This window comes from Chlamydotis macqueenii, chromosome 25, assembly GCF_036417535.1.
Source record: "Chlamydotis macqueenii isolate bChlMac1 chromosome 25, bChlMac1.mat, whole genome shotgun sequence".
NCBI classification, from domain to species: domain Eukaryota; kingdom Metazoa; phylum Chordata; class Aves; order Otidiformes; family Otididae; genus Chlamydotis; species Chlamydotis macqueenii.
In genome coordinates, this window is record NC_141580.1 from 1,145,137 (window position 1) to 1,168,623 (window position 23,487).

The following is a 23,487-nucleotide window of genomic DNA, read 5'->3' on the forward strand; positions in this document are numbered from 1 at the left end:
GTCCCCTCTGCGTCCCCGTCGCCCCACCCCCACTCCCTGTCCCCCCAGTCCTGCCCCCCCCACTCCCCAGTGTCCCCCCAGCGCCCCCCGCCCCCATGTCGTGCCTGTCCCCTGTCTCCCCCAGCCCCAAATCCCTGCCCCCCGCGTCCCCCCAGCCCCTGTCCCCCATCTCCCCGATCTCTCAGTGCCCCCTTCACCCCCTCCTCGTCCCTCGCCCCCCCCCCAAACCCCAAGCCCTGTCCCTCCCCCCCCCCCCCCCCCAACCCTGTCCCCGCCTCCCCGGGCCCCTTCCCCGCGACCCCCGCCCCCCGCCCCGGGACCCTGTGCCGGTGTCCGGCCCCGGCACCACTTCGGGTCTCCGCCCCCCGCCCCGCTGCCCTCTCCAATTGGTTGGCAGCGCTCCACGGCCCCGCCTCCCTGCGGGCGGGATGCGCTCCGCCGCTCCTTATTGGCTGCCAGGCGGGGAGGAGGTGGGCGTGCCCAGGCTTGGGCCACGCCCACGAGGGGGGCGGGGCGATGGTGGGGCCGTGGCTGGGGCGCGCGGCGCGGTTTGGCTCCGCTCGGCTCCCGTCGGCCGCGGTCGGGATGGACCTGGGGGCCCTGCGGAAGAGCTACCGGGGGGACGCGGAGGTGGGGACGGGGGACCGGCTCCCGGGGGCGGGGGGGGGCGCGGGACTCCCCGGCCTGGCTCTGTCCTGCGGCCGGGGTGACCCCCCCAGCTGTCCCCGAGACCCGGCCCCCCCCCCACCGCCCTGCTACCGACCCCAAAACCGGGGTAACCCGCCCCCCCCAGGCTGTTCCCAAGGCCCCGGACCCCCCTGCTGTGCCAGTACCGACCCCGGGACTGGGGTGACACCCCAAGATGGCCCCAAGGCCCAGGGTAGCCCCCGCAAAATGTCCCCAAGGCAGGGTGACCCCTCCATCCCCTGTGCCGGTTGTACCCCTGGAATTGGGGGGAGGACCCCCAATGGAATTGGGGTGGGACACCCCCCCGGAATTGGGGGGTGACCCCCCCTGCAAGCTGTCCCCAAGGCCTGGGGTGCCCCCCCCCCAACTCCTTGCACTTACTGCACTCCCATTGCTGGGGTCACCCCGTCCCCTGTGCTGGCTGGGACCTTGAGTCAGGTTTGACCCCCCCACCACTGCTGGCTGTGCCCCCAGAAGCCAGGATTCCCCCCTGCACCCCCCCCATTTACCGCTTCCCCCGTGTCCCCAGGCCTTCGAGGAGCAGCACCTGGCTTCCCGCGACCCCATCCAGCAATTCGGGGTCTGGTTCCAGGAGGCCGTGGGCTGCCCGGCCGTCGGGGAGGCCAACGCCATGTGCTTGGCCACCTGCACCAGGTGAGGCCGGGGGGGGGGGGGGGGGCGTGGAGGGGACAGCGGGGGTCCCCTGGCCGCGGCGGGGGGGTCATCGCCTCCCCTCTCCCGCCGCAGGGACGGGAAGCCCTCGGCCCGCATGGTGCTGCTGAAGGGCTTCGGGCAGGACGGCTTCCGCTTCTTCACCAACACCGAGAGCCGTAAGGGAAAGGAGCTGGTGAGGGCTGCGGCCGCTCCGGGGGCGCTGGGGGGGTCCCTGGGGGCGGGGGGGGGGGGGGGAGAGAGTGGCTTTCCAGCCCCTCTGCACCGGGGCTGTGCCTCCTGCTGCGGCAGCGCGCGAGGTTCCTCTGGTTTGTAAAGCCGGGAGCGGCGCCGCTCTGCTGACCGCTCTCTCCTCTCCTCTCCTCTCCCAGGACGCCAACCCCTTCGCTTCGCTGGTCTTTTACTGGGAGCCCCTCAACCGGCAGGTGAGTCCTGGCGCCCCGGGGATGTGGGGGCGGAGGGGGGCGCGGTGCGGGCAGCGCATGTTCCCCGGCTCAGGGTGGGACGTCGGGGCTCGCGCTTTTGAGCGGGGCGTCGCACTCAGGTGGGCCCCGACCCCTGGGGACGAGGCGGGACAGGGGGTGCCCGCGTTTCGCGGGGGGGAGAGTCGAGGGACGGGGGCGGCTCCTCGTTTGGGAGCCCACGCAAGCCCCTTCGGCGCAGGTACGGATCGAGGGCTCGGTGAAGCGGCTGCCGGAGGAGGAATCACAGCAGTACTTCCACTCGCGCCCCAGGAGCAGCCAGATCGGGGCCGTCGTCAGCCGGCAGAGCACCGTCATTCCCGACAGGGAGGTGAGCGGCCGTCCCTTTCCCCGCGGCGGCGCCCCGGGGGGGGCCGGGAGAACGCGCGCTGCCCCGGCCGCCCTCGCGTTCACCGCCTTTTCCCGGCCCCGCAGTATTTGAGGAAGAAGAACGCGGAGCTGGAGGAGCGGTACAGGGACACGACGGTGCCCAAGCCGCCGTACTGGTGAGCGGCGGGGGCTGCGGGCGGGGCGCCGCCTGCCCGTGGGGCCCCCCCTAAAACCCCTGGTCTTTCTCGGCCAGGGGGGGTTACATCCTGCAGCCGGAGGTCTTGGAGTTCTGGCAGGGCCAAACCAACCGCCTGCACGACCGCATCGTCTTCCGGCGCCTGCGGGACGGCTCGGCCCCCCCGGGGGACATGACGCAGCGGGGAGAGGGCGAGTGGGTCTTCGAGCGCCTCGCCCCGTGAGGCCGCCGGCGTCTTGCAGCGCGTTCGCCCGATCGGGAGCGTCGGCTGTGCCGAATCTGCCCGCCTTTCCCCTGCCGCGCCCCGGGAAACGGGGCCGGCCTCGCGCTGCCCTCCCCTGAGAAACGCCGCTGAGCTCTGGGGGTGCCGGTGGGGGGCTCTGGTCTGGCCCCCAGGACCCCCCTCTCCCTTTGCTTCTCCCCGGGGCGGGCGAGAGCTGCAGGTGGGTCCCGTCTGCTTCCCCTTGCCAGTGTGTGGGGAGCGACCGCTCCTGGTGCCGCGGGGCGTTAATTAATCACGGTAATGATTGCGGAGGGACCAAGAAGGACCCCAGCGAGCCCCCTGCCCCCCTGCCTCGTGCCTCGTGTTTTAGGTAGAGCCGTGCGACGTGCTCCGTCTGTGCAGCGGCTTGCTGAGTCGCGGCTGTAACGTCACCGCTGTTCGTGGCTGGCTGCGCGTCGCCACCCCCCCGCCCCGGGGCTGCGGGACCCTGACCCTAAGCCTGCTTGTTCGGGGCGCGGGGGGCCAGGCTGGTGCCGCTCCCTGTCCCCCGCCCCAGCTGCCTGTCCCGGCTTGGAAAAAATAAATCCCGATCGGCGCGGAGGCGTGCAGCGCTTCGGGTTAATGTTTACCCGCGCGGGGCCGCGGCGCAGAGCGCGGTGCGGCCGGCCGGCCCGGCCCGTGGGGCTGGCACAGGGAGCTGGCGGCCCCCCGCTCCCCTGGGCCGCGTCCCAGCGAAACCAGGAGGCCCCAGTAACCTTCGCCCTGCCCGGCTCTGTGTTTGCGCTCGCGGTCGCTGGCTCTCGGGGCAGGACGGCGCCCCGGGGCTTTGCCGAGCTGGGCAAAGCCCTGCGGTGGGTGCCGGGGAGGGGGCAGCGGGGGATTTGGCGCTGGTTAGGCGGCCTCGGTCCCTGCCGGCTGCGCGCGTCCCGGCGGGAGAGCCGCCGTGGTGGGACGGGAGGGGACGGCGTCGCCTCGAAGGGACAGCAGCACGAGGTGGCAGCTGGATGTCGCCGGGAGGGGCTGGGGGCTTTGCCAGCGCTGGGGATGGCGGCACAGCCAGCTCTCCCACCCACCCACCCCGGCGTTAGGAAGGCGGCGGGAGCCCAGACGCCACCGCGGCGGGCGTGAGTGAGCCGAGCCGATCGCGTGCCGACGCCTCTCCTCCTCCCTTCCCTCTGGAGCAGGATCCCTCCGGCGCTGCCAGCCCCGGGACAAAGAGCAGCCTGTGAGCCGGCGGGCGAGCAAACAGCGCGGGGCGGGGGCCCGGGCGGCCCAGGCCGGGCTTTGTGCCGGGAAAGGGGAGGCTGGGCTGCGGCGCTTGGCACCGTCCGGCCGTCGGAGGAGCTTGGGCAGCGGTTGGGTTCTGCCGACTGCGGGCACGGCCGCGCCACGCTCCGCGGGGAGGGCACCGCGGCGCTGGTGACGGCCGCCCTGGCGTGTCCCCACACCCCGGCCTCTGCGGGCGCGGGGATTCCCTGCGTGGGCGGCTGGCACCGCTCCCCGCTGAGGTCCCAGAGGGGACCCACGGCCCCCAGGGCCCCGCCAGGCCGAGCTCTCCCCGTGCCCGCGCCCCTGGGCTCCCTGTGCTTCCAGGCCTGGTTTATTAACAGCGGTTAATTAGCAGCAGCCAGGAGAGCTGCGGCAAGGCTCGGCGTCCAACAACCCGAACAAACGCCGGGGCTGCGAGATCGGCCGGGGTCATCTCCGGCACCGTGCTCCGCCGTCGGCTCTTCCCCTTCCAGGAGCGATTCCCGAACGGCAGCGGGAATACTGCTCCCCCCGGGAAGCTCGGAGCCCTCCGGGGTCCCCCGTGGAGGGGACTTTGCCCGGGAGGTCGCTCCCCCAGCCCGGGGAAGCGTCACATCCCCTGCCCGCGGCCACGCAGCCCCCCGGGCTCGGGAGGTGAGCGAGGGGTCCGCGGTGCCACCCCCGCAGCAGGGGATGGGGCGCGGCGGGGTGAGCTGCGGTGCTCCAGGGAGAGCTGGGGCGAGCGTCCTCATCCCAGTATGAACCAGTCAGTCGTGGGGGGCTGGGAGGGACGGGCTGCGCCTAGCTCTGCTCCCGGGTTCTCCCCCTGCCCCGGGGGGGGCTGCGGTTAAGCAGGGTCCTCGCTTCTCCCTTAAATAAACTCCAGTCCGAGTTCCTCCTCCTTCTGAAGCCCCGTGGGCCAGCGTCCCCGGGCGGGACGGAGCCGAGCGGGCCCGGATGGCCGCTGCCGGTGGCCGCGGGGTGACGACGGGCCGGGTCATTTCTCCTCCCGCTCGCCGGCGGCGCAGAGGTTGGGGTTCTCGGCCAGCGTCGCCCGCACTTTCTTCTTCTCCTTGAAGCGTCCCGAGTTGGAGACCTTGACGTGTTTGCCCTTGCTGCTCTTGTCCACGATCTTCTCCAGGCGGGCGGCGAAGCCGGGGGGCCCCTCCTCGCCCGGCCCCTCCTGGCTCTCGGCGCCGGCGGCGGCGGCGTGGCTGTCGGGGCTCTCGTACAGCACCGTGGGCGCCGACCGCCGCTTCCGCAGGAAGGTCAGCTTCCACCAGCCGTGGCTGTCGGCCATCGCCGCCGGCCCCTGGAATGGCAGCGGGGGTCGTTCTCCCTCCCAGGGGGTCCCTCGGTCCCCCCCCAGCCCTGCCATCCCGCAGCCGCCGGGGATGGAGAAGGGACAGAGGCCGCTGATCCGGTAGCGCCGCGTTGCCGAGGGCGGCTCCGGTGCTCTCCCACCATCTCTGCTGGGATGGCTGCGGCGGGCACGGGGCCAGGGCTGTGGGGTCCGCGGCAGGAGGACCCCACCGGGTACCGGGAGGGGACGCTCCGGTGATTTGGGCATCGCCGAGCCCCGGGGAGAGGCCGCCGGTGCTGCCGGCAGCTGCTGAGCAACCGCGTGTGGCCGGGCAGGGAGGGAGCCCAGTAAGGAAGCAGGAACAGGAACTGGGAAGCAGGTGGGAGCCGAGGAGGTGCCGGGGGTCACCGCCCGTTGCACCCCGAGTTGGGGGTCTTCCTCTGCCCGTCCCTGCGTACGGGGAGCAGCAGGAGCGCCGGTGGGGCTCTGGCGATCCGGGAAAGTTCCGGCGATCCGGGAAGGCTCCGGTGCCGAGCGTGGCTCCAGGGCAGGGACGGGGAAGGCGGCTCCCGAGCGGAGGAGCCGAACGCTTTCCTGGCAGCGGGCAGGGGGGGGATTCCCAGCCCCGGGTCCCCATCCCGGGGGTCGGCACGGCTCTGCGCCCCGCTGCGCTCGGCCGGGACCCACCCCACGGGCTGACCCCCGCCCAGCTCCTCCCGGATGCGGCCTCTGGGAGACGAGGACACGGAGACTGGCGCCACCGCGCTGGGGGAGACGGCTGGTGGTCCCCCGGGCTGCTTTGCCACCATCGGCACCCCTTAATTCCCCCCCCCCGCACCCCCTTGGCGTGCCAAACCCGGGCGGGACCCATCGCCGAACCGTGACCGCGCCGAGCCGTGACCGACCCCCCGGTTGGCGGGGGGGTGGGGGGGGCCGCGGTTTCCCCATCCCGCTCCCCGCCACCCCGGGACCCCCGTGCCGTACCTGTGCCTCCCACGCCTCCGCCCAGCCCGGGGGTGCCGGGGCGGCTGGGGCTGCGGCGCGCGGGCGGGTGCCGTCTACCTGCGGCTGCCCCCCCCCCCCGCCCCCGCCGCCGCCCCGTCCGCTCGCCGTCAAGGTGAACCCGCGCCCAAACCCCTCCTGCCTGAGCAAACAGCGGGGCCGGGCCGGGCACGGCTCGATATTTACGACGGGGGATCCCGGAGCCGAGCCTCCGCGGCGGCTGCTGGCACCCGCCGCCGCGCCCAGCCGGGCCCTGCGCCCCGCCGGCCTCGAGGGCAGCGCCGGGGCGGCACGCGGCACGCGTTTTCGGGGAGCTGGCCGTTAAGGGCGGGCGGCGGGAACGCGGCGGCTCCGGCTTTCGGCGGGATTAACCGAAACCGGCGGCTGCCAGACCGGTTCCTGCCTCCCGCTTCTCCCCGCCGGCTCCCTCTGCCCCGCGGCCGCCGCCGGCCTCCCGGGACGGGGCCATGCCGGGAGGGACGGAGGAGGCGAGCCGCCAGCTCGACCCCCACGCCGGGACGCGGCTCGTGGGGACACGTCCCACGGGAACGCCGCTCGTGGGGACACATCCCACGGGAACATGGCTCATGGGGACACATCCCACGGGAACGCCGCTCGTGGGGACACATCCCACGGGAACACGTTCCACGGGAATACTGCTCATGGGGACACATCCCACGGGAACACGGCTCGTGGGGACACGTCCCATGGGAACGCCGCTCATGGGGACACATCCCATGGGAACACGGCTCGTGGGGACACATTCCACGGGAATATGGCTCGTGGGGACACATCCCACGGGAACGCCGCTCATGGGGACACATCCCACGGGAACACGGCTCGTGGGGAGACGTCCCATGGGAACACGGCTCGTGGGGACACATCCCACGGGAACGCGCCGGCTCAGGGCTGGGGTGTCCCCGGGCTGCCAGGGGCGACTGCTCCCCCGAGTCCCCTGGGCACCCCGGAGCGGCTGCTCCCAGCAGGACCCCGAGGGGGCCCGGCTCTGTGCTGGGGCACCCGGGGTCGCCGAGGGATCTGGGATCTGCTCCGGGCCCCCTGGGGATCCGTGAGGGACCTGGGATACCCTCTGGGGCGGCTGGGGATCCCCGGGGATCTTGGCTCTGTGCTGGGGGGGGGACATGGCCCTGTGGGGTCTGGGGGTCTGCTGGGGGGGCAGCTGGGGATCCCCAAAGGATCTGGGATCTGCTCTGGGATCCCCAAGGGACCTGGGATACCCTCAGGGGCGGCTGGGGATCCCAGGGGATCCTGGCTCTGTGCCGTCCCCAAGGGATCTGGGATCTGCTCTGGGATCCCCAAGGGACCTGGGATACCCTCTGGGGCGGCTGGGGATCCCAGGGGATCCTGGCTCTGTGCCGTCCCCGAGGGATCTGGGATCTGCTCTGGGATCCCCAAGGGACCTGGGATACCCTCTGGGGCGGCTGGGGATCCCAGGGGATCCTGGCTCTGTGCCGTCCCCAAGGGATCTGGGATCTGCTCTGGGATCCCCAAGGGACCTGGGATACCCTCAGGGGCGGCTGGGGATCCCAGGGGATCCTGGCTCTGTGCCGTCCCCGAGGGATCTGGGATCTGCTCTGAGGGCATCCAGGGATCCCCGAGAGATCTGGGGTCCCCTCTGGGAGCAACTGGAGATCCCCGAGGGATCCGGGATCTGCTGGGGGGGCTCCCAGGAGTCCTTGAGGCACCCAGGATCCAGCCAGGGGCGACTGGGGCTCCCCGAGGGACCCCGGCTCTGTGGTGGGGCGCCAGGGTCCCCTGACCCCCGGGACCCGGGAACCCCCGAGGGATCCCCCCCGGGATCCGCTGCACTGCGCATGCGTGCGCAGCGTGGTTCCCCCCCTCCGAGTCCCCCCTCTCAGCCCGTTCTGATTGGTCGGTGCCTCCCCCTCCTCCCAGCCAACCGGGGCGCGGGCACGTGGCACTGTCACCAGGTAGCTCCCTTCTGATTGGTGGGGGCGGGGCCCGTTGGACCGAACGCGGTTTCATTGGCTGAGAGGCCAGTGCCGTGCCCGAGGATTGGTTGAGGCGGAGGTGGGGCGGAGAAAAGCGGAAGCGGAGCGGCGGGAGGGCGGCATGCAGGTGGGGACCGGGACCGGGACCGGGACCGGGATCGGGATGGGGATCGGGACTGGGACTGGGACTGGGACTGGGACTGGGATCGGGATCGGGATCGGGACCGGGATCGGGACCGGGATCAGGACTGGGATGGGGACCGGGATCGGGATCGGGATCGGGACTGGGATCGGGACCGGGATCGGGACCGGCCAGGCCCGGCACCAGTGCGGGGAGCGGGGCCGGGATCAGGATCGAGATCGGGATAGGGATCGGGACCGGGATGGGGATCGGGATCGGGACCGGGATCGGGATCGCGACCGGGATGGGGATCAGGATCGGGATCGGGACTGGGATCAGGATCGGGATCGGGACCGGGATCAGGAGCAGGATGGGGACCGGGATCGGGATCGGGATCGGGACTGGGATCGGGACCGGGACCGGGATGGGGACCGGGATCGGGATCGGGACTGGGATCGGGATCGGGACCGGGATCGGGACCGGCCAGGCCCGGCACCAGTGCGGGGAGCGGGGCCGGGATTGGGATCGAGATCGAGATCGGGATAGGGATCGGGACTGGGATGGGGATCGGGACTGGGATGGGGATCGGGATCGGGACTGGGACCGGGACCGGGATCGGGATCGCGACCGGGATGGGGATCAGGATCGGGATTGGGACTGGGATCGGGATCGGGATCGCGACTGGGATCGGGATCGGGACCGGGACCGGGACCGGGATCAGGACTGGGATCGGGACCGGGACCGGGATGGGGACCGGGATCGGGATCGGGACTGGGATCGGGATCGGGATCGGGACCGGCCAGACCCGGCCCCAGTGCGGGGAGCGGGGCCGGGGCCCAGGCCCGGGGGGCCGGGGACAGGCCGAGCCCTGGCACTGGGTTGGGGGTGCCCCGGCCCCGCCAGGCCCCGCCCGGCCCCGCCGCCCCTCACCTGCCCTCACGTTGCAGGCCTCTCCGCAGGACTACCGGGACGTGCCCATCGACATCCAGACCAGCAAACTCCTGGGTACCGCACCCCTGCCCCACCCCGCCGGCGCACGGCCCCCCAGGGCGGGCAGGGGTGACCACCCCTCCCCGCCCCGACCCCCCCCTTTCCCCTCCAGCCCTTCCCAGACCCGGGGAAGGAGCTGGGACTGGACCCCCTTGGCTCCCGCACGAGGAGCCGGTCTGCCAGGTCCTCTGCTCCCCGCCACGGCGGGGCAGCCCGGGGCGGGGGGTGAGCCCCTCTCCCAGCTGACCCCCCCACCCCGTTCCTGGCAGACTGGCTGGTGGACAGGAGGCACTGCAGCCTGAAATGGCAGAGCCGCGTGCTGGCCGTCCGCGAGAAGATCGACGCGGCCATCCAGGACATGCCGGAGAACGAGGAGATAAAGCAGCTGCTGGCGGGGGCCTGTGAGCGCAGCTGGGGGGCCGGGGTGGCCCGGGAGAGCTGGGGCACGGGCGGCGGGGGCGAGCGTCGCGCCGGGACGGGTTCGGTTGCGGCAAAATCCGCCCCCCCCCCCGCCCCGGCTGAGGAGGAGACGGGGAGTCGGCGGCACAGCCCCGTCTGGGAGCCGGGCTGAGCTGGGGAGGGTGGCAGCCGGCAGGCGTCCCGGTGACCGTGTCCCTCCCTCCCGCGCAGACCTGCACTACTTCCACTGCCTGCGCATCGTGGAGATCCTCAGGGGCACCGAGGCCTCCACCAAAAACCTCTTTGGGCGCTACTCGTCCCGGCGCATGAAGGTGAGCGCGGGCCCGCGGGCGGGTGGCCGGCGGCGGCTGGGGTGTTCGCGGCCTCCCTGCCCCTCTGCTCCCTCCGGCGCAGGACTGGCAGGAGATCGTGTCCCTCTACGAGAAGGAGAACACCTACCTGGGTAAGGCGGCTCAGCGGCGGGCGGGCTCCGCAGAGCTCCTGGGGGTGCGCAGGGGGGCGGCTTTCGGTCTCCAGACTGGGATGACAGTGGGGTGGGCAGGGAGAGGGGCAGGACGTGGTGGGCTGCCACGTCCCACCGCTCCGCTGCGCGGCCGGGAGAGCAGCCAGGGTGGCTGGGGGCACCCCAAGGGCCTCACAGGGGGGTGGCGCGGCCTCTCAGCGCCCCCCTTGCCTCCCCCCCTGCAGCCGAGCTCGCCAGCCTCCTGGTGCGCAGCGTCAGCTACGAGATCCCCTCGCTGAGGAAGCAGATCGGCCGGTGCCAGCAGGCCCAGCAGGACTTCGCGCGCCGCGAGGAGGAGTGTCAGCTGGGGGCGGCCGAGCTGCGCGAGCGCTTCTTCGCCTCCTGCAAGCAGTACGGCATCGCCGTGAGTGCCTGCGGCCGGCCCCGCTGCCGGAGTCGGGGGGGGGTCCTGCTGTGCCGCCTCCCTCCCCCAAGCAGCCCCCGAATGCCTGCGTTTGGCCTCGGCGGGGCTCAAGCTGGGACCATGTGTCCCGTGTGATGTCCCCACGGTGCCACCTTCCCTGCGGGGAGGAGCTGGGTGGGGTGCAGGGTGACCCCACAGCTCTCTGTCCCCCTCCTGCCCGGGTCTGGCTCTGCAAGCGCAGGGTGAGGCCACCCTGGGGGTGCTCTGGCTGCCGGCCTCCCCGCCCTGACGCGTCCCCGCGCTGTCCCCAGGGTGACAACGTGCGCCAGGAGCTGCTGGCCTTGGTGAAGGACCTGCCGTCGCTGCTGTCCGAGATCGGGGCGGGAGCCAGCGCGCTCTCCGAGGCCATCGAGCTGTACCAGGCCTGCGTGGAGTTTGTGTGCGAGAGGTGGGCAGGGCGCGCGTGTGGGGGCACGGGGATGGACCCCCCCGTCTCCTCTCCCCACGCGTGGGTTGGGCTGGCGGCCGCACCGGGCTAGGGCTCTCCCGGAGGGACCCTGGGGGCCTGCGGATGCTGGAGGGGGGGTCCTTGCCTCGCGCCTGGCGCTGACATCCCCGCGGTGGCTGCCAGCTCCGCGGAGCTGGTGGTGCCCCTGCTGCGGCACGTGGGGAGGAGAGGCAACACCACCGTCTACGAGTGGAGGACGGGGCTGCAGCCCTCGCGCGTGGAGCGCCCGGCGATGCAGGAGGTGCCGGAGCAGCCGAAGGAGGACGCGGTACGTCCGGGCCGGCCGGGACCGAGCCGTGGTGCCGGGGAGAGCCCAGCCGGCTCTGCCGCGCGTCCTCCGCGGTCGGGGTCGGGCTGCTTGCGCCCGGGGTTTCAGGGAGCCCGTCCTTCTCCCCGCAGATCGACTGGGGAGACTTCACGCTGGAGCCAGCCGGGGCGGCCGGTGGCGCTGCTGCCGACGGGGGAGCCCGGGGCGAGGAGATCGACTGGGGGATCACGCTGGAGCCCGACCCCCAGGTGCGTGACCGCTGCCTGCGTGGGCCCGGGCTCTGGCCCTGCTCCAGGGCCGGGTGGTGGACCTGGGGGTGTCCCGGGCCCCCCCGTCTCACCGGGTGCCCTTTTTTTCTGCAGCAGGGTGACGGCATCGACTGGGGAGGCGGTGAAAGCGAGGAGGTGCAGATCACGGTGCTGGAGGCTGGCACCGAGGGTGAGCGTGGCTGCGCTGGGACGCAGGGGGGGGGTCCCGACAGGTGGCAGGCAGCACCCCCCCTGCTTTTGGTCCCCGTTCGCTACCTGCAGCGACCGTGGGCGCCCTGGCTGTGCCTTCGCCTCTTGGGGCCGGAGCGGAAGGTGGTGCGGTGCTGGGCATGTGCCTGTTGGGTGCTGGGGGGCAGGAGCGGGGCCCCGACCCCACTAACCAGCGCCGTGGGGTGTTGCTGAGCGCCCCGCACGGGACGAGGTGCGGGGCGGGGGGTACGACCAGGCTGTCCCGGTCCTGGAGATTCCTTCCCCGCCCCTCTCACCCCTGGCTCGTCCCGCAGCTCCCGAGGGAGTGGCCTGCGGCTCCGACGCCCTGACGCTCCTGGAAAACCCCGAGACCCGCAACCAGTTCATCGACGAGCTCATGGAGGTGAGCCCGACGCAGCGGCCGCCATCCCGCCGCGGGGACGGCCGCGCCGCAGCGTCCCCCCTGCGCTGTCCCCGCAGCTGGAGCTGTTCCTGTCCCAGCGCCTGGTGGAGATGGCGGAGGAGGCCGACGTGGTGGCCGTCAGCCAGTTCCAGCTGGCCCCCGCCGTGCTGCAGGGCCAGACCAGCGCCCGCGTGGGCTCGCTCCTGGCCGAGGCCCGGGCCCTGCTGCGCCGGCTCTGCGCCCGCAGCATGCAGCACCTCTTCATGATCCTCGCCTCCCCCAGGTCCTCGCTCGGAGACGGGGGGAGGGCTGGAGTGGGGGCCGCGGGGCGGCTCTGGAGCAGGAGAGGGGGGCGTCCTGGGGCTGGGGGCAGCGCGCGGGCGGGTGGCGGGGCTGACGGAGGGCCTGGCTGTCCCCACGCAGGTACGTGGAGCGGGTGAGCGAGCTGCTGCGGCAGAAGCTGAAGCAAGCAGAGCTGCTGCTGGCCAAGAAGGAGGCCATGAGCCAGAAGCGGCGCGAGGCCCTGGCCGAGCAGGGAGCCCTGGAGCCCAAGCTCGACCGGCTGCTGGAGAAGACCAGGGAGCTCCAGAAGCTGGTGAGGGGGGGGGGGGGAGGCGGACCCCCCCGGGGCGCCCCGCCTTTCCCCCCCACGCCCCTTGAAACCCCCCCCCGGCCCCGGCTCTGTCCCGCAGATCGAGGCCGACGTCTCCAAACGCTACAGCGGGCGGCCGGTGAACCTGATGGGTGTCTCCCTGTGAGCCCCCCCGGGACAGGCAGCTGCGGAGAGGGGCGAGGTGGGGTCCTGCGCCCCGGCCCCCCCCAGTTCACAGCCCTGGGGTGCCGGTAACGTGGCCGTGGCCTCGCTGGGGGGGGATGTCGGTGAATAAAGCCAAAACTTTTCTCCCACCCCTCGGTCTGGACTTTGGGACGGGAGAGGAGCCCCTCAGTCCCCTGCTCCGTGGGGGGGTGGGCTGCAGGGTGACCCTGGGGACGCGGGAGCCCTGCGCCCTGTCCTTGGGGGGGGACAGAGCCGCCCCCCCGGGGCCCCAGGCCCTTGCTGGGAGCGGGGGGGGGGTGTCTGTGACGGGGCAGGGGGCGGGGTGGGGGGGGTGGGCGATTCGATTTTAATTTCATAGCAGAGCAGTTGATTCATGGCCGCTTGTCGCCGCGGGTGACGCCTGTAATGACTTTCCATCACGATGAAAAGTGGAGTGACACCGCTCATTATTCCTGCCGCTCGTTATCGCCGCGCGGCCGGGGGGGGCCCCCGCCCTCGCCGGACAGTGAGCGATGGCCCCCATTAATCAGCCCCCGCCCCCATCCGTTCCCGGCGGCGCAGCCCGGCCCCCCCCCGGCTGCACTGGGCTGTACTGGGACATACTGGGCTGCAGCCCCCCTAGCATCTCCTGGGTGGGGCCTGCCACACCCACTACACGTCATACATTAGCCACGCCCCCCAGCCGAGCTATTGGTCCCTGTGCCTCTCTTGTCCCACCCCCTGCGACGTTCCAGTTGCTCATTGGTTTGGCTCTGCTCTGGCTCCGCCCTCCCCCGAGGGATGGCTGCTCCGAGGGGCAGGGTGGTCCCGCAGTGGGGCAGGGGAGTCCCGCAGTGGGGCGGGGGGTCCCGTTGCTGCTGGGGCTGGGGGGCGCAGCCGTGGGGCTCTGTCCCCACCGGGTGTGGTTGTGGGGCACCGGGACCCCCATCCCTGGGGGGATCTTGGCCCCATGGTATCCAGTTGTGGGGCTGGGGGGGCTCCCGCCCCGTGGGGCCGAGGGGGTCCCATCCCGGGGGGGCGGTCCCGTGCCAGTCGGCACCGAGCAGGATGTGGGGCTGCGTGGGGTCCCTGTCCCCACCGGCCGTGGGGCCCTGCGGTGATGTGGGGCAGACCCCCGGGCGCATGGCGGGGGTGTCCCAGCGCGGCTGCAGTTCTCGCACCCTGCGCTCCCCGTCCCCCCCCCACCCCCCCGCGGCAGCTGTGCCACTGCCACCGCGGTGCCACCGCAGCGACGTGGGTGAGGGGCACCGAGAGCCAGCCGGGCTTCGGGGAGCCCCTCGTTACCCGCTGACGGTGATTAACGCGCAAATTAAATGGCGGCTGCGGCTCCTCACTGCCCGGGGAGGGTGCTGGGGTCCGGGGGTCCCCACCCTGGGGGGCAGAGGGAACCGAGCCCCAGCTGCGGGGCCGCCATCGCCATCGTCGCCATAGCGAGCGGCGGGGAAGGCATCCGGCACCGGGGGGGGCCCGGCCATAAAGCCCCCTTTATCCACCCGCCCCGCTGGAACTAACGTCCCCCCGCCGCGGGGCTGCCCCCCGGCCCCTGACCCCGCCGGCCCCCCGGGTCACGGGGGGCACAGGGCAGCGCCCTTGCCGGAGGTCACGGCTGGCGGGGGGCCGGCAGCACCACGGGGGCTTTACCGGGGAATTAAATGAGGCGGCGGCGGCGGGGGGGGGGAGGCCAGCGCGGCCCCCCGCGTTGGGGGCTTCATTAGCGTGGGGGCACCTCGCCCCTGGCCCGCCGCCGAGCGCTGCTCCCCGTTCTCTGCGGCCTTTCCGGGAGATGATACGGGAAAATAAAACACCCCCGGCCGGCTGCTGGGGGGCCGGGGGCCGCGGGCGCTGGTGTGGGCTTCCAGCCCCCCCCCGCCCACCCCCAGCTGCCCCATGCGTGCCCGGTGTCCCTGTCCCTTGGGCTGGGGACGCTTGCGTGGAGGGGACCGCGTGGGCCAGGGGGACTCGCGCGTGGAGAGGATGTGGGCTGGGGGGTTTTGTGCATGGTGGGGGTCCACAGCCCCAGGCAGGGACCCCCCGCCCCGAAATGCTGAGGTCCCCTGCAGGCCCTTGTCCCCCTGTGCTGGGTGACTGTCACCAGACCGGCTGTGGGAGGGGGGACGGTGCCCCTGGGGGGCTGGGGGCTGCGTTTGCTCCAGAAATCGGCAGACAAAGGGACAGAGCGGGGATGGGGACCCCCATGGCTGCGCCGTGTCCCCCCGCCCCCATGGTGCTGGGCCCGGCTCTGCCCCCCCCCCTCCGCGGCCGGGGGGGGGCCCGTCTGCCGCTCCGTCTCACCTGCCAGGGAGGAATTTAATTACCAATTAAGGGCCCCTCCATCTGTTCGAGGCCTGCCCGAGCGCTCCCGCTCCCCGTTAATTACCTCGCTGACAGCCATTGCACTCAATTAGCTGCCGGGCGCCGCGAGAGCCGGGGCGGGGGCGGCCTCCCGGCTGCACCATCTGGGGGGGCTGCACCGCGCCCCCCCCCCCCATCCTGCACCCCTCGCGCTGTCCCCAGCCGTGCCCATGGCTGTCCCGGTGCTGCCCGGGCCCGGTACCCTGCCCTGGGCCGTGCCCCCCCCGCATCCGTCCCTGCATCCGTCCCCGCATCCGTCCCTGCATCCCTCTGTCTATCCCTGTATTCTTTCCTGCATCCATCCCTGCATCCCTCCATCACCCCTCTATCCCTGCATCCTTTCCTGTATCCCTGCATCCCTCCCTGCATCCCTCCAGCTGTCCCTCCATGCATCCCTGGATCCTCCATCCATCCCTCCCTCATCCCTCCATCATCCCTCCATCATCCCTCCATCCCTGCATCCCTTCCTCCATCCCTGCATCCCTTCCTCCATCCCTGCATCCGTCTCTCCATCCCTCCGTCCTTTCCTGCATCCCTTCCTCCATCCCTGCATCCCTCCATCCTTTCCTGCATCCCTCCATCCCCCCCCAACCCCTGCACAGTGTGCTCTGCTGGCTCCACGGAGCCACTCTGGGGGTCCCGGATGCTGGGGGGGGGGGGGGGTTGGGGGGGAATAGAGAGGAGGGAAGGGTCGAGGCACCAAAAAAATAAAAAAAAAAAAGTAAAAATCCCCGGGGTTTGTTTTTGGGGAGCGACCGGGCAGACAAGGGGCTGTGCGCATGGCAGCACTCACAGGTGTGATGAGCTGGGGGGGCTCAGCCAGGGTTTCTTTTGTGGCCGACCCCCACAACGGGGCTGAGGGAGGGACGCTGCCCCCCCGCCGTTGTCTGGGGGCTGCTGGGGCCCCTCCTCAGCCCCAGAGGATGGGGGTCCCCGTGCCCCCCCCGCCCCCAGCGAAGATGCTGCGGCGAGGCGGTCGCCCCCGGCCAGGCCATCCATCACCGCGACAGCGCCGGGAACGGCGAGGAGGGGCCCCCTCCCCCGGCACCCCAAGCCCCCTGCCCCCCCGCCCCGGGGTCTGGTTTCCCCTCCCTCCCTCCGTACCCACCCCCCCTCCTCCCCGCCCCAGACAAAACCTGCCTGACAAGATGGAGGCCAGGCCATCCATCAAGGCGCCCGCTGGAACCACCTTTCCCCCCGCTAATGAATCCCCTTCCCCACCGGCACCCCCCTACGGCCACCCCCCCACCACCCACGGCCACCCCCCGCCACGGCTGCGTCCCCCCCAACACCGGTACCCTGCACCCCCAGACACCCCCATCACCCCCCCGCCCGGACTCGGCTGGGGATGGAGCAGGGGGGGCGGGGGTGACCTGGGGACAGGGCGATGTGGGTCTGGGGGTGGGTTTGGGGGGGTGACACGAGTTTGGGGGGTCTCACGGTTTGGGGTTGGCGCGGGTTTGGGGCTGGCACAGACCCCGGCTGGCCAGGTTTCGGGGTGCAGGGTGGCACAGACGCAGGCTGCCCGGATTTCGGGGTCTCACGGCTGCGCGAGGGTGGGGTTGGGGAGGGGGTGGCGTGGCCGTGGGGGTCGCGTGGGGCTGGCAGAGCTGCAGGGTGCCGCTGTGGGGCCGGCCAGCGGGGATGGGGGGCTGGTGGCCCCCCGGTCCGCTCAGCGCCCGTGTGTCCTGGGCCCCCCATTCCCCATGAGTGACGCACGGGACCCCCCACCCCTGTGGTCCCGGGGGGGTGAAGCCCCTTTGTCCCGGGGCGGTCGCCCGCCGCGGCCCCTTTGTCCCCGTGTCACTTGGGGGGCACCAGCTGTCACGGCCGGGGCCTTCGCCCTCCTCCTCCTCCTCCTCTTTGTTCTCCGCTCCCACGCTGGGAGCTGCCTGGGATGGGAAGGGGGGGGGGATCCCGGGGACCCCACCCCAAGGAGCAGCTGGGAGCACAGAGCCCCCCCCCCCCCCCATATGACGGGGGAGCCCCCTCCTCACAGCCCGGGCACCCGTGGGGAGCAGCCGGGGACTGGGGTGGGTTTTGGGGTGGGTTTCCTGCCGGGGTCCCCGGGTTTGGGGTGCCCTTGGGTTTAGGGGGGGTCCTTGGAGCTCGGGGGGGTACCCAGAGTGGGAAATCACCACCTACCCGGCCCCCGTGACTCCCCACCACCCCCTGCCCCACCGCCCCCAGTTTTGGGGCACTGGGGGGGTCCCACTGAGCGCTGCCCTTTGTCACCCATGGTGGGGGGGCAGATCCAGGGCAGGGGAGCAACTGGGGGGGCTGGGAGGAAGATGGGGGGGTGGGTACACGGCTGGGACCGTCCCCTCCTCGGGAACACGCGGGACGTGGGGGCACAGGGGAGCGAAGGGGCTTTGGGGACCCGGGGCCGGGTGGGGGGGCAGAGAAAGGTGCCGGGGTGGGGGTCCCGGCTGCGGGGCCATCTGCCTGCCCCCCCCAACCCCCCCCGCGGGACGCGGCTCTGCCAGCTGCTCCCTGCCCGCCCCTGCGGGGGGGTCCCGGGCCGGGGTGGGACACGGGGACCATCCATCACCGTCCGCCCGGGGCACGGCCCCCCCCGCAGCCCCCCCGGCTCAGGCTGGGCAGGGAGGGGGGTGGAGTGGGGATCTGGGGGGCGTTACTCGTGGGGGGGGGGGGGCGCGCAGCTTTGGGGTGCGGGGTGTCCCCAGGAGGGGAGGGGGTGTGGGGGGGCACAGCCAGGAGGGGAAAAGGGGTGCATGGGGGGGGGGGGAATCCCGGGGGGAGCTGTGCGGTGGGGAAACCTTGGGGGACGGGGGGGGGGGGCGTCACAAAGGGGGGGTGTCGTCGTGTCCCCCTCCCTAGGATGGAGGGGGTCCCGAGGGAGGGGAGTCCCTGTGATGGGGGGGGTGTCGCTAGGATTGGGGCGCCCCCGAGGGGAGGGGCCCTAAGATCTGGGGGACCCCCGGGCTGGGCGGGGGCGGAGTCTCAGGGCGGGGGGGGGTGGGGGGGGGGGTGGGGTCCCGGGCGAGGGGAGGGGGTCCACGCGCTTCCCGACGGCCGCCGGCAGGCGGCGCTGCAGGATCGCGAATGGGCGGCACGCGTAGGGGCGGGGCACCCGGGGTGGGGCGGGGCTACGGTGGGGGGGGTGGGCGGGGCACGGACCATATAAGGGGAGCGCCCGGAGAGGGGCGGGGCTATGCAAAGGACGCGGGGCCGCGGCAGGGAGCGTCGCGCAAGAGGCGGTGGGGGGTCCCGTGGTGGTGTAGGGGGGGGGGTCCCTGGGCGGGAGGTCCCAGGACGGGGAGGGTCCCCAGGGTGAGGGGGGTCCCAGGACGGGGCTGACCCCGAGGGGAGGGGTCCCTCGGCCGGCGCAGCATCACCGCGGCGCGACAGACCGTGCCCACGGGGTGGGGGGGGCACGCACCACGGCTGCCCCACGCGTGGGCACCCGCGGGTGGGACCCAGCCCCAGCCCTGGGGCCAGGGAGGGCGTGGAGGGGCTCCCCCCCTCCTCTTTGCCCAGACCCCCACCGCAGCCGCGGGGTCCCGCCAGCCCCGGGCTGCCCCCCATTGATCTGCCCTGGCTGGGAATGAGGAACCGGCAGAGGGGGATTTAACGGAAAACCCCCAAAAATGTCGCTGTCACCTCCAAGGGAGACGCTGTGGAGAGCACCCACCACCCACGCAGCGGACAGAAAGAGGACACCGAACGGGGTGGGGGGGAAACTTTATTTGTGGCCGCTCCCAGCTGGGAGCGAGGAGGAACAGCAAATCTCCTTCATTAGCACTTAATTTTCCCCTTGATATAATTAACGCTGGGGGAGGATGCGAGGCCTGGCAAGGGGCTCCTGGAGGTGGAGCAGCCGGGGGCATCCAGGCTGGGGCAGGGGGTTCGGGCTGGGGTCGCGGTGGGGGGATGCTGGTGAAGGTGCGCATGTCGTGCGGTGCTGGGGTGCCCCCTTTCCAGCCAGCCCCTCCGAGGGGACGTCCCGGCAGCGGGGATGGCTTGGTGGGCTGCGGGACCTGGTACGAGACCCCGGGGACGGGGATGGGGTCAGGCTGGCCTTGGGGTGCCCTTCCCGGCCGGACGCCTGCCGTCCTGTGGCTGGGGGGGACGGACACGCACCTCGTGCTGAGCGACTGGGGGTGCGTGGCACCCCGTGCTGGGGTGACAACGGGAGTGGGACCCTGGGCGTGCCCCATCGCCTCCCTGCTGGGCCCAGCTGGGCCGCTCACCCCCGTTAGCGAGGCTAACGAAGCGCTTCCCTGGGCCAAGCTCTGCTGGGACGGAGGATTCTCATCAACCCAGGGGAGAGGAGGGGATCGGCAGCTTTAGGAGCGGGGCGATGGGGACCCGCTGGGTGCCCCGACGCGGGGAGCGCCCCCTCAGCACCCATCCTGCCGGGTGGGGAGGCCGCGGTTGGAAGCTTTCCCACAGCGGCCAGACACCAACCCCAATCCCTGCCCGCCCTGGCCGGACCCCCCCGGATGCAGGGACGGGTTTGCGCCTCCTCGGCGCTGCCTATTCCTGGCCGCCCGCGTCCCTCCGCTCCGAGCCGCCTGCCAGGTAGTCGAAGAGGACGAAGCCGTACGCCGCCGGCTCCGGGGCCTGCGGAGGGAGCGAGGGTGAGGAGAGGCAGAGGAGGGTGGAGGAAGGCCACGGCGCGGGGTGGCCGCACTCACCCGCAGGCTCAGCCGCTGGATCACTTGCTGGGGGTCGCTCTCCAGGATCACCCTGTGGAGCAGCGCGGGGCTGGCACCGTCCCACCGGGAGCCACCCCGTGCCTCAGTTTCCCTCCCTGCGCAAAGCCCCGGCGAAGGCTGGAGGCAAAGCTGCTGCCGTGGCGGCAAACCGGGCTGCGTGGGTCCCCCGCGGCGCCCCGAGACGGGGCCATCCCCTTCCCAGTGCCCGGGGGGGACGATGCCACCCCCTGTCCCCGCAGTCCGAAGTGCCGTGAGCTGCTTCTCCCCCCTGTCCCTCGCAGCAGGAGCTCACCCCCTGTCCACGATCTCGTCCACCACCAGGAACATCCCCTCCATGTTGTCCAGCAGCCAGCGCTTCTCCACCTCCTTCCTGCGGGCGAGCGGGTGGGAGACGTCGCTGCACCCACCCGCTCCCGGCCGGGGGTCCCACGCAAGGTGCTGAGAGCAGGACCCCTGCTACCCCAAAGCGGCGCTGGCCCTGTTCCACCCGGGGCGTTAGGGGACAGGGGTTTCCCGCCTGCTCGTGCGCACCGCTGCCCCGTGCCTCAGTTTCCCCACCCGAGGCACGCGGGTTTGGGGCCCCGCGGACTCACCGCAGGAGGTGGCCGAGGGCGTCGAGGAGGCAGCTGAGCACGGCCGACAGCATCAGCTGCGGGAGAACGGGGGTGTCAGCGGGGCCGGTGGGGGGGTCCCCGGGGCTGACCCCCCCCTCCAAACTACCTCGTTCTCCTGGCAGCCCCCCACCACGTAGAAGAAGAGGTCGACGCTGCTCCTGTAGACGACGGTGAGTCCCTCCAGACAGGCGATCTCACCTTCGCGGGTGGCACGGGGACACGGGACGGTGTCAGCCCCCCTGGGGCTGCGACCCCCCACCCCCCCCCCCCCCCCCCCTCGTTTGCGAAAGCTCCCGAGCGGGACCCCCCACTCACCGCCTGCCCGGTGGGTCCTGCTGAACACACTCCTCTCGAAGGCCGCCCGCGCCTGGGCCGTGGGGAAGGTGCCATCGTAGTACTGCGGGGACGGGACGGGGGTCACCGCGGCGGGACAGGCTACGGGGAGACCCCCCCAAAGGGACCCCAGACCCCTGGGCAGAGTCCCCTGGGGAAACCGAGGCGCGGGGGGAGCCGGGCTTCACCTTGGCCAGGAGACGCTGCCCCAGGCTGTCCAGGACCAGCAGCGCCTTCACCGTGTACAGGGAGGGCTCCTGGGGGCGGGGGGGGCCGGGGGGTCAGCCCCACAGCGGGCCCGACCCCCCCCCCCAGCCCACCCTGGCCTCCCCCGGATCCTCTCCCTTGGGGTCCCCCGCCGCTCTGGGTTTTGGGGACCCCCTCCTTTCCCTGCCCCTCCGTTTCTCCCCATTCCCCCCCAGTTCCATTTCCCCGCTTCTCCCCATTTCTCCCCTCTCCCCCTGCCCCCCCCCAGTGTCCCCCCGTCCCACCACCAGCCCCGTTGCCCACCCGTTCCCCCCGGTCCCCATCGTTTACCCCCGTCGCCCCGGTTTCCCCCTCTCCAGTGTCCCCCCCTTGTTTTTTTCCCCCTTGTTTTTTTCCCGTGTTTTTTTTTTTTACTCCCCCCGTACTCCCCCCCCCGCCCCCCCCGTGTTTTTTTCCTCCTGTTTTTTCCCCGTTTGTCCCCATTTTCCCCCGTTCCCCCCGTCCGCACGAAATTCCCGGCGGGGCTGAGGGTCCCGGTCCCGTCCCGTCCCCGTCCCTACCGGCCCCGTGGGCTCCATGGCTCCGCCGCCCCGGCCCCCCCCCCGCGCTGCCGTGCCCGGCTCCTCCCCGCTGCGCCCCGCACTCGCCCCCCCCCCCCACCGCAGGGGAGGAAGAGGAGGGGGGGGCGCCCGGGGGGGGGATCCCGCACCCCACGGTGCTGCCGTGCGTGGATGCGGTGGGGGAACGGGGGGGGGACACGCGTGTGGCCGTGGGGGGCTGGTCCCCCAGTGCCCCCTTTCCACCCCCGCGCACCTCTTTTGGGAAAAAACCGAGTGGGGGGGGGAAAGGAGGCTGGGACCCCCACACGCACCGCGAAGTGGGGGGCTCAGGGAAGCTCCTGGGGGGGCAGGAAGGCTCAGCAGTGAAGCGGGGGGGGGATCACCCCTCACCCAACCTCTGCTGCCTTGAATTTGGGGTCACCCCCCCCCGGGGGAGCGAGTGGCGGTCCCAGCAGCCGGTGGGTGCTGCCGGGGGGGGGGGGGGGGATGGTCAGGACCCCCCACGCTGCATCCCGTGGGAGCAGCGAGGAAGGGGGTCCGCGTCCCCCCCCCGCCAGCACGAGGCAGAGGAGGGCTGGGAGCCGGGGCCGCCTGCCAGCCCTCCAAATAATCCCGAGGCGGGGGGGACACTAAAAATAACCCGGCTCGGGTTGCTGGCGGGAGGCTGACCACAGCCCCCGGGAGGATTTTTAGGAGGCTCCTGTACGCCCTGGGGCGCAGGGAGGGGAACGGGGCGACGGCGCCCCAGTAAAGCTCACAGGGCCCCGTCGCAAACCCGTGCCGGCCGTCGGGGTTGGCAGCACCCCCAAATTTTCCGCCCGGGGTGCCGAGGGGGAACGGCTCTGGCAGCGGGGCAGCGCCCGGCCGTCGCCTCAGCAAATTCGGGCTGTGGCACGCCGTGGGCCGAGGCCGCGCCCCGGCTTCCGTGGGTGTTCTGCGCGTTGTTTTCCTGGGGGGAGATCGGCGACACGGAGCCCGTGACCCAAAATCGCTCGGGTCCGGGTGCTTCCAGGCTCCTCACCCTGTTCCCCAAGCCGCTCCGGGCCCTTTCCCTGCTGTCCCGGTCTCCCTGGATGCTCTGGAGCATCCCTGCTCGCGGCGCTGGGGCTCTCCAGGTTTGGGGGGGGGGGGGATGCGCAGGCTGTCCCCCGTCTCTCAGCTCTGCGGCGAGCTTGGTCCTTGCCGTAAAAAAAAAAAAAAAGGGGGGGCTCTGCTCCTGCTGCTGCCCTGGGAAGAGTCCCCCGGCTGGGAGACCTTGCCTGCTGCCGGGCGTCGGAGCCCACGCTCGTTTTCCACAGTTTGGGTTTGTTGGTTTGGTTTGTTGGTTTTTTTTTTTTTTTTTTTTTCGGATGAACTATTGTCTCTGGCATCCTGTTTGTCCCGGCGAGTTTCTGGGGCAGGGTTTGGCCTGGTTTTGGCACGCGCTGGGCAGCGGCAGCGTCGCGGGAAGAGCAGGCGGGGGTGGTGCTGCCCTCGCCTCCCCACCTGCCCCTGCCCCTCGGCGTCGATTTGGGCAGGAAGCCCACGCCCGTCGACGGCGGGGGGAAGGCGTAAATAACCCGCTCAGAGCCGCCCGTTTCTAACACCGACCCCGTTCCGTGCTTATTTGTTTAAATTCCAGGGTTCCCGTCGGCGAGCTGGTGGTCGGATCGCCCCCCGGGTCGCGGCCGGGGGGTACCCCACTCCGACACGGCCGCGGAGCTCGCTTTTCCCAACCCGAAAACAGCCTGGGCGCCATGAGCGGGGCTACGCCAACCGGGCAGCTGCCCGAGCGTGGAATTCAAGGCTTTTAATTAGCGCGGGGCGTTAATTAAGCGCACCCCGGAGGTGTC

The 23,487-nt window shown here is 72.3% G+C and overlaps 4 protein-coding genes across 7 annotated transcripts; 2 read left to right on the forward strand and 2 right to left on the reverse strand.

The window, feature by feature from the left end:
- Positions 1-413: 413 nt before the first annotated feature.
- Positions 414-3,169, forward strand: PNPO (pyridoxamine 5'-phosphate oxidase). 2 transcript variants are annotated; one of them, XM_086766941.1, is made up of 7 exons: positions 499-630; positions 1,217-1,341; positions 1,435-1,534; positions 1,731-1,784; positions 2,023-2,151; positions 2,256-2,326; positions 2,404-3,169. In XM_086766941.1, exons 1-7 carry the CDS (start codon positions 517-519, stop codon positions 2,567-2,569), a joined length of 759 nt encoding a protein of 252 aa, XP_086623067.1. In that variant the 5' UTR covers positions 499-516; the 3' UTR covers positions 2,570-3,169. The 2 variants fall into 2 exon arrangements, with proteins under 2 accessions (XP_086623068.1, XP_086623067.1); XM_086766942.1 differs by lacking the exon at positions 1,435-1,534 and having other exon boundaries at positions 414-630.
- Positions 3,170-4,553: 1,384 nt separating this feature from the next.
- On the reverse strand, positions 4,554-6,187 carry PRR15L (proline rich 15 like). The gene is made up of 2 exons (XM_086766949.1): positions 6,105-6,187; positions 4,554-5,129 (listed from the first exon to the last, which is right to left on the reverse strand). The coding sequence occupies exon 2, from the start codon at positions 5,115-5,117 to the stop codon at positions 4,815-4,817; it is 303 nt and encodes a 100-aa protein (XP_086623075.1). The 5' UTR covers positions 5,118-5,129; positions 6,105-6,187; the 3' UTR covers positions 4,554-4,814.
- A 1,989-nt stretch (positions 6,188-8,176) lies between these two features.
- On the forward strand, positions 8,177-13,035 carry CDK5RAP3 (CDK5 regulatory subunit associated protein 3). Its single transcript, XM_086766929.1, has 14 exons — positions 8,177-8,222; positions 9,164-9,221; positions 9,476-9,607; positions 9,837-9,937; positions 10,020-10,068; positions 10,314-10,492; positions 10,804-10,940; positions 11,124-11,268; positions 11,400-11,516; positions 11,631-11,706; positions 12,041-12,129; positions 12,207-12,412; positions 12,553-12,724; positions 12,822-13,035. Exons 1-14 carry the CDS (start codon positions 8,217-8,219, stop codon positions 12,885-12,887), a joined length of 1,533 nt encoding a protein of 510 aa, XP_086623055.1. The 5' UTR covers positions 8,177-8,216; the 3' UTR covers positions 12,888-13,035.
- Positions 13,036-19,618: 6,583 nt separating this feature from the next.
- Positions 19,619-22,899, reverse strand: COPZ2 (coat protein complex I subunit zeta 2). 3 transcript variants are annotated; one of them, XM_086766943.1, is made up of 8 exons: positions 22,677-22,899; positions 21,077-21,145; positions 20,871-20,952; positions 20,662-20,753; positions 20,535-20,590; positions 20,234-20,311; positions 19,921-19,972; positions 19,619-19,846 (listed from the first exon to the last, which is right to left on the reverse strand). In XM_086766943.1, exons 1-8 carry the CDS (start codon positions 22,740-22,742, stop codon positions 19,760-19,762), a joined length of 582 nt encoding a protein of 193 aa, XP_086623069.1. In that variant the 5' UTR covers positions 22,743-22,899; the 3' UTR covers positions 19,619-19,759. The 3 variants fall into 3 exon arrangements, with proteins under 3 accessions (XP_086623069.1, XP_086623070.1, XP_086623071.1); XM_086766944.1 differs by lacking the exon at positions 22,677-22,899 and adding an exon at positions 21,656-21,695; XM_086766945.1 differs by lacking the exons at positions 21,077-21,145; positions 22,677-22,899 and adding an exon at positions 21,656-21,690.
- Positions 22,900-23,487: the final 588 nt, after the last annotated feature.

What these genes read in the sequence shown, in the direction of transcription:
- PNPO (XM_086766941.1), top strand. Translation starts at nt 517, where the DNA reads ATGGTGGGGCCGTGGCTGGGGCGCGCGGCGCGGTTTGGCTCCGCTCGG. An exon ending in GCTACCGGGGGGACGCGGAG is followed by an intron (nt 631 to 1,216) that starts GTGGGGACGGGG and finishes CCGTGTCCCCAG; the next exon opens with GCCTTCGAGGAGCAGCACCT. An exon ending in GGGAGCCCCTCAACCGGCAG is followed by an intron (nt 1,785 to 2,022) that starts GTGAGTCCTGGC and finishes CCTTCGGCGCAG; the next exon opens with GTACGGATCGAGGGCTCGGT.
- PRR15L (XM_086766949.1), bottom strand. Translation starts at nt 5,117, where the DNA reads ATGGCCGACAGCCACGGCTGGTGGAAGCTGACCTTCCTGCGGAAGCGG.
- CDK5RAP3 (XM_086766929.1), top strand. An exon ending in GTGGAGTTTGTGTGCGAGAG is followed by an intron (nt 10,941 to 11,123) that starts GTGGGCAGGGCG and finishes GGTGGCTGCCAG; the next exon opens with CTCCGCGGAGCTGGTGGTGC. An exon ending in ATGATCCTCGCCTCCCCCAG is followed by an intron (nt 12,413 to 12,552) that starts GTCCTCGCTCGG and finishes GTCCCCACGCAG; the next exon opens with GTACGTGGAGCGGGTGAGCG.
- COPZ2 (XM_086766943.1), bottom strand. Translation starts at nt 22,742, where the DNA reads ATGCTCCAGAGCATCCAGGGAGACCGGGACAGCAGGGAAAGGGCCCGG. An exon ending in GGGGCTGCCAGGAGAACGAG is followed by an intron (nt 20,591 to 20,661) that starts GTAGTTTGGAGG and finishes GTTCTCCCGCAG; the next exon opens with CTGATGCTGTCGGCCGTGCT. An exon ending in GACGAGATCGTGGACAGGGG is followed by an intron (nt 19,973 to 20,233) that starts GTGAGCTCCTGC and finishes GCTGCTCCACAG; the next exon opens with GGTGATCCTGGAGAGCGACC.